The 16,228-nt window shown below is 37.1% G+C and overlaps 1 protein-coding gene across 1 annotated transcript; it reads left to right on the forward strand.

Annotated features, from left to right (window-relative positions):
* The first annotated feature begins 3,652 nt into the window (after positions 1 to 3,652).
* Positions 3,653 to 6,579, forward strand: LOC138873719 (uncharacterized). Its single transcript, XM_070152196.1, has 6 exons — positions 3,653 to 3,844; positions 3,957 to 4,265; positions 4,496 to 4,684; positions 4,965 to 5,410; positions 5,599 to 5,823; positions 6,318 to 6,579. Exons 1-6 carry the CDS (start codon positions 3,653 to 3,655, stop codon positions 6,577 to 6,579), a joined length of 1,623 nt encoding a protein of 540 aa, XP_070008297.1.
* The last annotated feature ends 9,649 nt before the right edge of the window (positions 6,580 to 16,228 follow it).

A 16,228-nucleotide genomic window follows, 5' to 3' on the forward strand; every position in this document is an offset into this window, starting at 1 on the left:
TTTCAAAAATGCTTCCCACGGAGTATTCAAACGGGCAAAAATCGCTCGTGTCCGCTCACTTTATCTTTGCACGAAAACTCTTCGTGTTTCCGAGCAAAGAGGGGCAGCTGTAAGCACGTGATTTTTGCCCTATAGAAATTACTCCCATAAAATCTAAGAAAATAAATTTTTCCCCATTATTTGCAATTTTATAGATTTTTCGTAGGAGTTTTTATTACTTGTTTGCATTTTTGTTCACGATTATTTTTATTTAAAAATCATGAAAAATGTTAAAAATACCATGCATTACATTTAGGTTTTGTGTTTACATTTTAGGATTAATCAATAATTACTTATTTTATAAAAAAAGGGAAAATCACAAAAATTGGCTTACTTTTGCATTTTTAGCCTTTTAATTTTAAATTAGTAATTTCCTCTTTTAATTTAGGAGTAATTAAATTTTGTAAATATTATGGTAGATAATTAGTTTAATTTTGTAAATTAAATTAATTTAAGAGTTTAATCTAGGTTTTTAATTAATTTAAAAAGGAAAAGAAAAAATAATTAAAAAAAAGAAAAGAAAAGGGAATGGGGATTTGATCTTAAAACCCAACTTGGGCCAAATGTTGTAGCCCAAGCTTTTTACCCCAAAACCCGCCCAAAATCTCCTCCGATCCAGGCCCAAATCGGAACAACCCTGTCCAGCCTTACCCCGTACCAAACGATGCCATTTTGGGGCCCTTATCATCACAACCATTGATCTTGTGTGATCCAACGGCTGTGAACTGGGTACCGGTGTTATATTTAATTGTCCAAACTCAATCCCCCCTAGAACCTAAACTCACAACCCATTCCGTCTCTCTTATGTCCAAGCCATCAAACCCTAGCCGCCCTTTCACCCTTCACCAGCGGCCACCACTCAGCCTTCTCTAAACCTACCAAAAATCACACCCCATAACCTTCTCCTCTTTCTCATCTCATATCTCGACATAGTTCTTTCCAAACACCCTAGAAAGCCCTATTTTTTAGATCTAAGAAGGGGTCAGTTTGTTCGGTACCGTTGGGTCCGCCAGTTCCTAGCGTCCGAGTTCGAGGGTTTGTTTGTTGGCGTTCTTAGAAGATTTGGACTCTCATGAGTCTTTTATCCCAAAATATTCGGTCAAATCTCCATACAAGGCCGAGTTCTTTGGGAGAAAAGACCTTTGAGTGGTCAATTAGCGCGGAGTAGGGCATCAAGTTGTCTCACACGTTTTGTTCATGCATAAACGGTAGAGCTTCACCACTGTATTCTTCATATTCTATGGTTTGAGTTAGTAATTTCTTACCTTCTTTAATATGTTAGATTGCTTGTGTTAATCTGAGAGTCATCCCTATTTCAATCTTTTAGTTAGGTTTAATTACGTTTTGTTTGGGTTTATTAATTTCGGTTAATCCAAGCTTATTTAGATTAGTTTCATAAATCGCTTTGCTTAGCTATGTTGATGATTTTGAAATCATTTAATGATTTGCTTACCTAATTAGTTATAAAATAGGTTTTGAGTTTGGTTTTAGTTTATGCGGGCTAATTTGGCCCTGTTTGGCATCAATTGAAATTTGGGGGGGGGGGGTAAAGGGGTCGTAACTGAACTTAGGAGGTCAATTGGAAAGTGGAAAAGTAAGAATTTCAGATAAGGCATTTTAGAAGCTTCTAGATATGGACAACTGTCCATTTTTCTTTTAGAAAAGATGCCCTGTGAGGGGTATTTTGGAAAAATCCTATTTTCTTGCCTTGGAAGGCACACAACAGATTTCTGTTGTATAAATAAGGCCTTCCCCCTACTCTTTACACACGAAACAGACTCTGAAAAATTCCTAAAGACACAAAAACCCTGGAAACCTCTCTGAAATCCAGTTCTATTATTCCCTGAACTCTCCTATTTTCTTTTTTTTTCATTAGAATTTTTTTGAAAAAGTTTCTCCTTTGGAATTCCTGGATTTGTTTGATTTACAAAAGCTGAAGCATGGCTTGACTTAACGCTATTGTGTGGTTGTTACTGCGATTTCCTTTGCTGCTGATCTATTGCTGTTGTTTCATCCTAACCTCAGGCTTATTTTCTTTGTTGCTTTTGTTGTAATCAGGTACCATTTCTGACTGGAGTGATGCAAATTTTGTGTTCCTTAAATGAAGATTGCTTGAGTTCACCTCTATTCAAATATGTTTACAATTTTCTAGTGGTGTAGATATTCATTTTATTTTAAAGATGTAAATAGATTGTTTGTTTGGTACATTCATATGCTGATAGGTTGGAATCTTCGGATTTATGCTTGGGTAGTTCACAAAGTGTTATAGTGTAGTTTAATTGGTTTGGTTATTCATAATTGTTAGATCCAGTTTTAATGATGAAAATAATATACCTATGCAGGAAATCAATTACAGAAGAACAAGCAATCAAGAAGATATTACAAGATCGCTGGAGTCTATCTTGATGCTTAAGGAAAGAAATCAATCAACAAATCTGGATGCCTAAGGAAAGAACTCGCAAATCTGGATGCCTAAGGAAAGAACTCAATCATCAAAGATTAATGGACAGCTGCGATGGAAAGAATCAAGCAAGCCTAAACTTAAGGCATGAATCAAGGCCGGCATATCCGAAAGATCGAAGATCCTGTAAAAATTTATACGCGTCCAATTTTGGAAGGACCAACAATAAAGGAGCAAGCCTACATTACATACATCTGTTAAAGGAAGGAAATCAAGGAAGAGCAACAGCTAGCTATCTTATTCTTGGAAAGAATCAATCTCTTTCCAAGGATCAAATCTCTTTGGTTGTCAAGCCTCGACCTTCACCAAAGTATTTATACTCTGCCTTAAACCTTAGACAGATATACTTTGATCGAACCAAAAATTCCTCTCTTTGTTATACTGCAAACAAACATTGTAGTTCACTAAGATCTGTTGTGCAACAAGTCAGAGAAAAATGTAAGTATAACACTGGTGAGGCATTGTATAAAATAGAAATGAGTGTTAGAGGAACTGTGTTATCAAGTCATTTTCATTGTACTTAGAGAAACGCATTTACTAAAGAGAACTCCCTTGCAACCTAAGGGGACTAGACTAGTCACATTGAATCTGAACCAGTATAAAATTCCAGCGTCTTTAATTCCTGCACTTACTTTCTGCATCTTACTTTATGTCATTATAATTGTTAGGTTATTACATCTAGTCAACTATTTGATAAACTAGTCAACTAATAAACAATTAAGTTTAAAAATATACAATTCAGCCCCTCTCTTGTACTTTCAATTGGTATCAGAGCAAGGTTCACATTCTACTTTTGCTTAACAACTTGTGAGAAAAGATCATGGCAAATCAAGTTATCATAGGAGCTCTCTTTCATGAAGGAACTTCACAAGTTAGACCACCATACTTCAATGGACAACATTTCTCCCATTGGAAAGTGCGAATGGAGATCTTTTCCAAAGCCTATGACGTCAAAGTTTGGAGAGTCATAAAAAAAGGAAACTATCCCTTACTAGCTACTAGTCCACCACTTGCTGATCCTGAAGATATAGATTCATATACAAAAGAGCAAATGGAAGTGGCACAAGTTAACAATAAAGCAAGAAATTTGCTCCATAATGCTATAAGTGGCGAAGAATATTAGAAAATCTCAAGCTGTGACATAGCAAAAAAATGTGGGACAAGCTTGAGGTCACATATGAAGGAACCAGAAAAGTTAAGGAAACACATATCAACATGCTGGTTCATGATTACGAACTCTTCTCAATTAAAGAAGGACGATCTATTGAAGAGATATTTGCCAGGTTTAACAAAATAATTAGCAATCTAAAGGCATTTGGCAAGCCTTACACCAGTGGTGATCAAGTTAGAAAGATTCTCAGGAGTTTGCTAACCACTTGGCAGACCAAAGTAGTAACACTGGAATCTCAAGATCTAAACAAATTATCTTATGATGAAATACGAGGAGAACTCATAGCTTTTGAAAAGACGCATCTTAAGAAGACTAGTCAAGAAGAAAAAAATAGTCGCATTCAAAACCTCAACTGAAATAGCTGAAAACGAAATTGATGATGATCCTGAAGCTTTACAAGAAGAGATTGCTATGCTATCAAGAAACATGGATGGATTAATGAGAATATACATGAACATAAAGAAAGAAAGAATTCCACCAAGACAATACAGGCAATACAACGAACATGACAAGAATGATGGAAAGTGCTATGAATGTGGAAGATTTGGGTATATTCAAGCTGCGTGCCTAGAACTGAAGAGGAAGATCTCTAGAGTCTTAACAAGAACAAATCCTTCGGAAGCTGGAGCGATGAGAATAATTCAGATCTCGAGGAGATATCAAATCTCTGCTTCATGGCGATTCTGGAAAATGAAATGAACAAATCCTCAGAATGTTGGACATATGAGAACATTTCAGATGAAGAAAATGAAAACTGTTTCATGGCACGAGGTGAAACTAGTGAGGTAAGATCTTATAACTGTGAAAGATGCAATGAATTGCAGGATATTCTTGATTTAACTTTGAAAGAGTCTCAAAAAATAATGAATGAGCTTAATAAACTCACTAAAGAAGTTAAAGACTGGAAACTCAAACATGATGTATGTGAAATTGAAAAAGAAGTACTTCAAGAAGAGTTTGAGGAATTGCAAATGCAACTCAACGACATGCGCAAGTCCACCCGTCACAGTTCTGTTAGGTCAAACCCGATGACTTACAAGTCAACTAGAAAAGGACCATCCAGAACTAAGTCGACTAGTACTAATACTAATGAAAGACATAAAAGTGGGTCAGAAGTTACATGTCATTACTGTAACAAAAATGGGCATAAATACTCCTTTTTTCATTTTCATAAAGCAAACGTTTCAGGATGGGTTTGGAAACCAAAAAATAATCCTGAATCTGGTAACACTAACCCTCTAGGACCCAGGCAAGCTTAGGTACCTAAAAGAAAGTAATCATCTTGTTTTGCAGGAACACCACAGAATAAGCCGCAAAGGAAAATGGTATCTAGACAGTGCATGTTCCAGTCATATGACAGGTGACAAAAACCTGTACAAAGAAGTTACAAAAATTGATGGAGGAAGTGTTAAGTTTGGGGATGACTCAAAAGGCAAAATAATTGGTACTAGAATAATTCCCTTCGATAACAATTGTGACATCACTGAAGTTTATCTTGTCGATGGACTCAACTACAATCTCTTGAGCATAAGTCAACTTTGCGACTCAGGATATGAGGTAAATTTTAAGAAAACAGGATGTGCTATTGAAGACAAATCAGGTAAAATAGTCCTTCCTGGAAAAAGGTATGGAAATGTTTATGTCCTTGATAGTTTTGAAAAGATAGATGGTCATATTTGCTTAACTTCTATGTCTGATGATCCATGGTTGTGGCATAAGAAACTTGGTCATGCTAGCATGTATTTGATAGAAAAATTGTCCAAACATGAGCTAGTTGTTGGTCTACCCAAACTGAATTTTTCTAGAACTCATATTTGTGATACATGTCAAATGGGTAAGTAGACCAGAAACTCTTTAAAAAACAAAGATATAGTATCTACTTCAAAACCTCTGTAATTACTTCATATGGATTTATTTGGCCTACTAGAACTGCTAGTATAGGAGTAAAGAAGTATGCTTTTGTTATTGTTGATGATTATTCACGTTTCACTTGGTTAATTTTCTTATCTCATAAGGATGAAGCATTAAGAAATTTTGAAGTTTTCTGCAAAAAAGTTGAAAGAGAAAAGGGATATCTGATTTCAACAATTCAGAGTGACCATGAAGGAGAATTTGAAAGTAGAGCATTTGAAGATTTCTATAATGATCAGGGGTACACATATAATTTCTCTGTACCACGCTCACCACAACAGAATGGGTTGTAGAAAGAAAGAACAGAACCCTCCAGGATATGGCAAGAACCATGTTACTAGATCATTCACTGCCAAACCACTTTTGGGCAGAAGGTGTAAGTACAACATGTCACATTCTCAACCGTTTCCTCATAAGGCCTATTCTGAAAAAGACTCCATATTATGGAAAGGTCAACGTCCCAATATTAGTTACTCCATCCCTTCAGAAGTAAATGTTTTATCCACAATAACGATAAGGATAATCTTGGAAAATTCGATCCAAGAAGTAACGAAGGTATTTTTCTAGGCTACTCATTAAATAGTAGATCTTTTAGAGTCTATAATAAACACACATTATGTGTGGAAGAATCAGTACATGTTGTATTTGATGAAGATAATCCCTTGGTCGAGAAAGGAATTACTGCAGGTGATAAAGATCAAGCTCAAGAAACTCAGGAGACAAACAAATCTCAAGAGTCGATATATCTGCTGCAACAGAGTCAACTGGCAAAATCGGCGATAATGAACCAGATCAACCAATCGAGTCAACTACAAATGTAGTACGTCCAAATGAATGGAGAAGCGAGCCTGAATATCCTCAAAAATTCATTATAGGGGATCCAAATGAAGGAATGAAAACCATGGGAGCTCTCAAAAAGAAAGCAAATATCGCATTAATCTCTCAGGATGAGCCAAAGAAGATAGAGGAAGCACTAAAAGATTCAAGCTGGGTTTAAGCTATGTAGGAAGAGTTAGATCAGTTCAGTAAGAATCAAGTGCGGAATCTGATACCCAAACCTGAAAATGATTCTGTAATCGGAACAAAGTGATTTTCAAAAATAAATTGAACAAGTATGGAAAGGTCATAAGAAATAAAGTCAGACTAGTTGCTCAGGGGTACTCACAACAGGAAGGAGTCGATTATAATGAAACCTTCGCCCCAGTAGCTCGTTTGGAATCCATACGAATTCTTCTTGCATACACATAATTTAAAGGATTTAGGTTGTTTCAAATGGATGTTAAAAGTGCCTTTTTAAACAGATTTATTAAGGAAGAAGTATATGTGAAACAACCACCTAGGTTTGTAGATTCAAAGTTCCCATACCATGTATACAAGCTCACTAAAGCGCTGTATGGGCTAAAGCAAACTCCAAGTGCTTGGTATGATAGACTTAGCTCCTTTCTTGTTGATCATGGCTTCACAAGAGGTAAAATAGATACTACATTGTTCATTAAAAGATCATCGAAGGTAATATCATTATTCAGATTTATTATATTTGGTAGTGTTAACCCTCTTATGTGCAAAGAATTTTCAAATATTATGCAAAGCGAATTAGAAATGAGTATGGTGGGAGAACTAACGTTCTTCCTTGGACTACAAATTCAACAATCTGAAGAAGGAACCTTCATATGTCAGACCAAATACACGAAAGAACTAATTCAAAAATTTGGTATGAGTAATGCAAAATCCATTAGCACACCAATGAGCCCTTCCATAAATCTAGACAAAGATGAACAGGGTATTCTTGTTTATGAAACTAAATATCGTGGAATGATTGGATCACTACTGTATCGGACAACAAGTTGACCGAATATTATGTTCAGTGTATGTAAATGTGCCAGGTTTCAGTCAGCTACTAAGGAATCACATTTGACCGCAGTAAAAAGAATCATTCGATATCTCATTGGGATGGTATCTCATGGACTATGGTACCCTCGCTCTAACTCTTTTAAATTAGAAGGTTTTTCAGATGATGACCTTGCAGGTGATAAGGACGATAGAAAAAGCACAAGCGGTATATGTCAATTATTGGGAATGTCATTGATATCCCAGAACAGTAAAAAACAAGCATCTGTTGCATTGTCTACTACTGAAGTTGAATACATTGCTATTGGACAATGCTGTGCACAACTACTGTGGATGTCTCATCAACTGGGTGACTATGAACTTTCGTTTAAGCCTATCCAAAATTTTTATGATAATTCTAGTGCTATTTGTCTTTCCAAAAATCATGTGCATCATTCTAGAGAAAAGTATATAGATATCAAGCATCATTTTATTAGAGATCATGTTCTTAAGCGAGACATAGAAATATCTTTTGTTGGAACCACTGATCAGTTAGCTAATAGTTTTACTAAACCTTTACTAGAGGAGATTTTGTGATTTAAGAAAATTACTTGGCATTACTTGCATTACTAATAACCTTTAAGACCTATGTGTATTGTTAATTTTTTTTCCAGGTGTAATGATTGTCCTTTACTCATGCATTAATTACGCCTCCATTTTTCCCTCTCTTTTCTCTTCTTTCACATCAGTTTGTTTTCAATGTTGGAAAGCCAATCATCACGTCCCTTCAACTGACAACTTTTACTTTTCTGTACTTAACCATCAGAAACCTTCTTCTTAAGGCGAAGAACCCTTTTCAATAACTTCCATCGTTATTTCCTCTCCAAAGCTCCGATCAAACCCTTTCTCTACAATGGCTAAACATCCCAAAAATCCCTCTGCCTCTACCAGAAAAAGCACTTGTTTCAAAGTAAAACCCTCATCTATGCCTCCAGAACATGTAGACCTAGGGTCCGATCACTCTGAGGATTTCGCCTCTTCTCAGGGAGATTTTTCTGAACACTCTCAACTCCTAGGAGAAAAAGTCCTAGGTAAACGACCCATGGAAGAACCCACTGTTTCCTCCACCCCAAAGAAATCTAAGGTAGATTTCTCTGCCTCTCTCGAATCTAACCTCAACTTCTGGGATTCCCCAAATAGGGATTTCTTCATTGCTCTTAAGGACAAGCCTATTTCTCAAGGTAGAATTGTCGACCTTGATGACATGGAAGCCCTCAATTGCAAGGTCAAAGATCTTTTTGTTCATCAAGGTTGGGTTAAGTTCCTCTCTATTCCTCCGCCTAAGGTATATGAACCCCTAGTAAAAATGTTCTATGCAAATCTCCATTCTAGTAAGCCTGATAGGTTGGAATATTTAGTGTTAGGTAAGCGCATTGTTCTTGACTGTGCCCTGTTTGATTCGCTCTTTCAGTGCCGTTGTTCTTGTTTCCCTATGCTGTTTGGCCTGATGACTTTGAAATTTCCTGTGACCAAGCCAAATAGTGTATTGCTGAGTGTCCCTCTGACTCCCTTCCAAACCAGTTAGGTCCCAGTGATGTTAGTTTTGAAACTCGAGTTCTGGACCACATTGTAGCAACTACTTTGCTTCCCCGTACAGGTTCCTTTTCAACTTTCTCTCAAAGAGATACCTTATTCGTTTATTGCCTTGTGACCAAACTCAAAATCAAGCTTTCCTCCTGGGTTATCAATTTCATGATCGAGAGTGCTGAAGATCCCACCAGTCTACCCTATGGCATGGCAATCACTCACATTTTGGAAGCTCATCAAATTTCCCTGTCCAACTATCCCTTCATCACTATTTCAAAGTCTTACAATTCTAGAGCCTTTGCTAGTATGGGTTATGTGAGTATAAAGGGCTCCTGGGTTAATAAGCACGATAGTGAAGCAAATCATGCTCCAATAGAGCCCAAAGCTTCACCCTCTGTTCCTCCTTCCAGTCTTGGTAGTCCTGATCTTGGTGACAAGCTTCGTTCCATTGACTCTCAACTCTCTGAAATCAAAAATCTTCTCACAACCACTCAGTCTATTGTTGGTGACATTCATGCCATTTCCAAGGAAAAATGGTCTGATGTGTCTAAAATTAGAGTTGTTGTTCTCAGATTTAGGGAGAATGCTGTCAAAGCCTTCAGGGAGATTCATGACAGGTTGGATGGAGGGAGCATCTCAGCCAATGCTAGCTTTGAACAATTGAAGGAGGCCATATGCAACACCCTTACTTATTTTCTGCGTCGCTAGTGTGGTCATTTAAGACAATATTTTGTTGTGCTGGTTATGGACTGTGTTCTCAGCCTTTGGATGATTTATTTTTTGCTGTGTTGTTTATTTGTGGGCTGTTTTCTCAGCCATTGGATAATACCTAGAACTCTCTTGTTTAATGTTGTATATTATGTTTAGTTCTTGGCTTGTTCCCTCTTTGTTGATGCCAAAAAAGGGGGAAAAGAGTATATGTTGTATCTATATAGGTACAGTTCGGTGGCAGGAGTCGACTCTAACTATGGACTAGTCAAACTGCATATATTGAGGGGGAGTAAAACACAGGGAAGTCAATTGGTGTTTACACTTATATATTATTTTGTCATCATCAAAAAGGGGGAGATTGTTAGATCCAGTTTTAATGATGCAAATAATATACATATGCAGGAAATCAATTATAGAAGAACAAGGAATCAAGAATATACTACAAGATCGCTGGAGTCAATCTTGATGCTTAAGGAAAGAAATCAATCAGCAAAGATTATAACCAAATCAGCAAATCAGGATGCCTAAGGAAAGAACTCGCAAATCTGGATGCCTAAGGAAAGAACTCAATCAGAAAATCAATCAGCAAATATTAATGGAAAGAATCAAGCAAACCTAAACTTAAGGCGTGAATCAAGGCCAGCATATCCGGGAGATCAAAGATCCTGTAAAGATTGATAAGCGACCAATTTCGAAAGGACCAACAATCAAGGAGCAAGCCTTCATTACATACATCTGTTAAAGGAAGGAGATCAAGGAAGAGCAGCGGCTAACTATCTTATTCTTGGAAAGAATCAATCTCTTGGGTTGTCAAGCCTCGACCTTCACCAAAGTATTTATACCCTGCCTTGAACCTTAGACAGATATACTTTGATCAAACCAAAAATCCCTCTCTTTGTTCTACTGCAAACAAACATTGTAGTTCACTAAGATCTGTTGTGCAACAAGTCAGAGAAAAATGAGAGTATAACACTGGTGAGGCATTGTATAAAAAAGAAACGAGTGTTAGAGGAACTATGTTATCAAGTCATTTCCACTGTACTCGGAGAAACACATTTACTAAAAAGAACTCCCTTGCAACCTAAGGGGACTGGACTAGGATTCACATTGAATCCGAACCAGTATAAAATTCCGGCGTCTTTAATTCCTGCAATTACTTTCTGCATCTTACTTTGTGTCACAATAACTGTAGGTTATTAAATCTAGTCGACTATTTGATAAACTATTCAACTAATAAACGATTAAGTTTAAAAATATACAATTCACCCCCCCCCCTCTTGTGCTTTCAATAATCATGTCCTAGACTCTAAGGTTTGGGTCCATGTTTTCTGTCATGAACTCTAGTTGATTGTTAAGCATTAGTAGATCAAACAAGGGTGTTTGTCTTTGTTAATTTATTTGAAGCATGGGATGTATGTAGGAACTCTTTTCTATATCTTTGTTGGAACAGGTTATGGAATGTATTCCAATTTGTTTGAACCGTGTTGGTTTTCTCACCTTTTTCTAATACTCTGATTAGTATTTTCCTTTAAACGTCGGCCTCTTGTCATACAGTTTTATCTCCTTAGTTTTGTTAAGAACAGTATTCTGGTCGAAAAATATAACTTCAGTTAATGCCCTATCCAGATTTGTCAAGTTGTCGATCTGCGCAATGGAAGTTTTCTTCCTAACATTGAAATTCGATCTTGGGTCTAGTATTGGACCCTTTGGAACGTTGTGGTAGTCATGCATTCTTGGCTGAGCACTAGGTTTGGCTTCAAGCCCAGCCTTCGCTTGCCTCCCCCTTTTCAGAAGAAAGCTTTAAAATTGTATTGGGTCTGCTGATGGCCCAGGCCCTTTCAAGTAATCAAATACCTGGTTTTATCCAACATGGGTTTATTAATTAGTAGGTTCATATTGAACTTTAACTTTTAATAAATTCGAACTCCTTTAGACCTTTTTAATTAAATATGACTCTTAAAAAACGGGATTAGGTGTGCCATTTAATTAATTTACCCATGGCCCTCACAAATAGTACATTATTTGTTAAAACTGCATGCCCGAAGAAAAGCCTCTAGGCGCGCTTAAAATACAATTGTGATTGTGTACACATTCTCATGACATAATTACGACTCTAAAAATCAATTCGAAGTATGCGTTCGCGTAACTTCGATCAAACTTTCTTAATAATAATATTGTTTTAATAGGCCACTAATTAATTTTAGTTCATACAGTCCGAGGTGTGCCATCTACCATTTAATCATATATGGCCCTCATATTAATTTAGATATAAAAATTGACAAATGTTTGTAGTTTGCTTTAGACGCGTTTAATATACTATCGTGGTTGTGGACACGTTCGCATGACATGATTACGATTTCTGCAAACAAAATCGGAGTATGAGTTCAAGCAACTTCAACCAAATTTTCTTAATAATAATAAAGCATTACTAATTGTGGACACGTTCGTGTGACATGATTTTTTACACGCCAAACAAATGGGTACACATGCGCGTGACCCATTTCAAGATAATTTCTTAATTAAAAGAGGCAAGTGCACATAGGTTCTAAAATGAGTAATCAAACAATTTGTTTAAGCCAAGTATAATCAAAGCGAATGTGCTAGAACCACGAAATTCAGGAGTGTCTAACACCTTCTCCTGGGTTAACAGAATTCCTTACCCGGATTTCTGTGTTCGCGGACCATAAATAAGAGTCAATTTTCCTCAATTCGGGATTTTAAACCGGTGACTTGGGACACCATTAACTATCCAAAGTGGCGACTCTGAATCTAATAATAATCCCATTTCGATTGTCACTTAAATTAGAAAAAACTCCCTTATATACCCTTCGGGGTAGTAAAAAGGAGGTGTGACAAAATACACTAACAGTGGAATGGAGATAACAACAACATACCCACTATATTCTCACATGTAGGGTCTGAAGAAGGTAGTGTGTACGTAGACCTTACCCTACCTAGTGAAGGTACAAAAGTTGTTTCCAATAGATCCTCAACTCATAAAGGTAGGGAGGTGAAGAAGAAGAAGAATAAGAAGAAGCAGAAGGAGAAAAAGAAGAAGAAAAAGAAACAAAGAGAGGGGAGATGGGGAGGGGAGAATAAGTAGTACCAAATAGTAATAGGAGAATACGATAACTGAAATAAACTAAACAACATGATGTAATATAAATCTGAAAAATAGGAAAGTGCATGCGTGCTACTGTGAGCACGTGATTTTTGCCCTATGAGAACTACTCCCAAAAATTCAAAATAAAATGGTTTTGTGTTGTTTGTGATTTATTTGTATTTTTGTCTGTGCATGTTTATTTCTACTTTAATTAAGAAAAATACAAAATATGTGTTGCATGTGCATTTAGGATTTAATTTTACAATTTAGGAATTAATTAAATAAACAAGTTTGTTTTACAAAATGGAAAAATCAAAAAAAATATGTACTTTGCATTCTTGCATTTAATGTCTGAGTTGTGTGATTTTATCTTTATTTGATGTTTAATTTCGCGCGATAGCTATTATTAAGAGTTAATGTTTTAGTTAATTGTCAACTTTATGATTTAATTAGGATTTTTAGTTGAAAAGGAATTAAAAGAAAATGAAAGAAAAAGAAGAAAAGAGTGAAAATTGGGCCAATTTCAGTACAAAAAATCAGGCCCAAATCACCCATGAACCAGGTCCAGTTCGGCCTGGCCAAAGACGTCTTAAAATGACGTCGTTTGGTCACTCTTAATCTATTAAATCGATCCAACGACTGAGATTCAATCTCCCTTACCCATTCCCGAACCCGACCCGTTACCTGGATCCAGTCAACCCCCCCCCCACTTAGACCAAACGTCGCCGTTTCCTTTAAGTAAATTGATCCAGGCCGTTGATCGTGCTTGATCCAACGGCCAGGATTAAACCACCCCCTCCGTATATAAGCACAACCTCTCACCTCACACCCCCCCTAAGTCATACCCCTGCTCATCGTCTCCTTCAGAGACAAACCAAACGACCCTCGAAACCCTAGCCGCCCTGAAACCCTTTCACCTGAAAGCCGGCGGCAACAACGCCGATGATCATGAAACCGACACCCCTAGAGCACCTAACCACCCTCTCCACGAACCCCTTACCCGTTTTGCTCGAATCAGAATGTAGCTTCTCGAATCTTCAATCAAAGATTCGAGAAAAACTTGAAACCCACCCCAACCAGTCCCAAACTCACACCAAGGCACCCCCTGACCACCCTCGTTATGGATCTGTTAACCGTTTGCCTCGAATCAACCTCCAGCTTCTCGAATCTTCAATCGAAGATTCGAGCAGAACCTAAACCTACCCCAACCAGTCCAAAACTCATACCAGACATCTCCCTGACCTCCCTCGTCACCAAACCACCGTTGGTTTGGTTCGAATCAGACCAGAACCGTTCGAACCCAAAATCGAACCCCAAGAACCCTAGAAAACCAAAGGTTGAAGTTTGTCCAAAGTAAAGGAATTTGGGTGTCCAGTGGACCTTAACCGAAGTTTTCTTAGTTGAGAACACTCGATTAAGGTCCGTTCGACCTCAAAAAGGTCTGAGTCAGAGTCCAAGTCAGGATCGTCTAGTCTCCGAGTTCCTGAGGTATTTTCCTTTTCCTGTTTGTTCCATTTTTGTGTTTGTTTATTCTGTTTACTTTGTTTAAGTGTAGCTTTATTGATTTTTCAGTTTTTGTCGATTGATTCTGTCTTTCTTCATCAGACCTTTTATTTGGTCCAATTTTATCATTGCTTCTGTTTGTTGTCGATTGTTATATGTTATAATTTGTGTAATCGGTTGAATAAGTATCGTCGATTAGTTTGGTATGCTTGAATGTTAGATTAGCATGATAATAGTCTAATTTGTGGTTCATTCTTGTCTGTTTCCCTCCTGCCTCGTTTGTGTTCTAAAGTTTGTAGTAAAATGAGCTTGTTGGTATATTCAGTTCATTGAACTGGATTTATTAGTCATTTGTTATCCTGAATCTATCAATCCCCTTAAGGCTCTTCTGGCTGTTTCTCTTTTGTATTCCAATCTGACTAAGGCATATGCTCGTCTAGTTGATTTCAGTTCATCTATTGCTAAGCTAAATGTGATTGGTTCCCGAACATAGTTAGTTCCATATGTGCTGCCCTAAACCCTTGGTCTTCATTTTAATGCCGTTTGATTTAATATCTTGAATTACTAACTGATTTGAATTGGTTATAGCTGTTGTAGTTTGTTGGATTCAGCTTAGTTAGTTGGTAGGTTTGAATAGGTTAGAGTTGAAAGGTTCAATGCAGAGTAAAAAGGGTTGGGTAGGATAGTAATTTCAGGGGCTTTAGGGGGGTAATTTGGGAATTGAAAAGTTTAAAAATGGCTAGTTTAAGTGGGCTATCAGAAAAACACTTAATTAACATTAAACTAATGCATTTGTTTAGTGCTAATGGGGAACAAGACATAGTGGTAGGGGAAGGTTTAAAGGAAATGGATTAAGAATAGGTGCCCATACCTATTCGAGCAATTAAATAAGGGAAAGACAAGGGTAGTGGGGAACAAGTGAGTTAAAAGAGAACAAAACATGTGGTATTGGTGGAGGAATATCATGGGCAGAAAATCTGATAAGGCAGAGGGGGCAGGCTTGTTTTGGGGGATATATAGAGTCATTTTAGACAGAAGAAGGCAGAGGTTATTTTGGACAGAGATAGGGGGCTGGTTTTGAGAGCAGAAAATCAGTTCTTTTAAAACTTTTGAGTCTGGTCTGGGCTTTCTTTTTGAGGTTCATTGTTACAAAAATAGAGAGAGTCCTTGGGAGTTTCACTAGTCCTGAAGAAATCAATTGATTGCAAGCTACTAGAATCAGTAGTTGTTTTCTACTTAGTTTTTCAGTAGACTTTTGGTTTCAGTCGAGACCTTCTCGGATCAATTTGAGTGTTATGTTGTTGTGGTATGTTTCTAGGGTCAATTTGAAGGTCATTTGGGTTTATTCGAATCGGTTTTGGGTTAATCTATTCATCTTGTTGGTTCAAAACATTTCTAAACTCTTCCTGGATTGAAAAATATGTTTCTGGGCTGAGTTGGTTCTGTTTGTGGCTGTTTGGAACTTCAAATTGCTGTTGTGAATTACTGTTGTATTGTTGCTCGCATTACTGCTGTTGCTGATCTTTCTTCTACTTTATCTCTGTTCCAATTCTAGGTACACTTCCTTGATTTGCTTCCATGTAACTCCAAGTTGAAGTTGAAATGAAAATTGCTATCAGATCTCCGCACTTTGGATGCTGTCTGATATAGTTTAAGTGGTTTAAATTATCACTTGTTGCTAGTTGATTATGATGGTATTGATTTGAGTAATAGACTGAGTTGTAATAATGTGGAATGTTAAGTGGGATTTCCTTAGGCTAATCTGAATTATATGTTGCAACTAACTTTCAGTCAGCTTGAGGATCTCGAGTTTGTTAATTGGTTAGATCGATGAGTGCGAAATGAAATTGGCCGTGGCTAATTTAGTTTGTATGTTTAGTATAGAGTTCTCGAACATGTAGTAATGTGAGCTGAA

Source organism: Nicotiana sylvestris, chromosome 7 (genome assembly GCF_000393655.2).
Source record: "Nicotiana sylvestris chromosome 7, ASM39365v2, whole genome shotgun sequence".
Taxonomy (NCBI): domain Eukaryota; kingdom Viridiplantae; phylum Streptophyta; class Magnoliopsida; order Solanales; family Solanaceae; genus Nicotiana; species Nicotiana sylvestris.

Bases quoted from the DNA above. Each gene is read 5' to 3' on its own strand.
- LOC138873719 (XM_070152196.1), top strand. From the start codon at position 3,653: ATGTGGGACAAGCTTGAGGTCACATATGAAGGAACCAGAAAAGTTAAG. The intron at 4,685-4,964 runs GTTAGGTCAAAC...CTTGTTTTGCAG, and splicing joins AGTCCACCCGTCACAGTTCT to GAACACCACAGAATAAGCCG. The intron at 5,411-5,598 runs GTATTTGATAGA...TTGGCCTACTAG, and splicing joins AAACTTGGTCATGCTAGCAT to AACTGCTAGTATAGGAGTAA.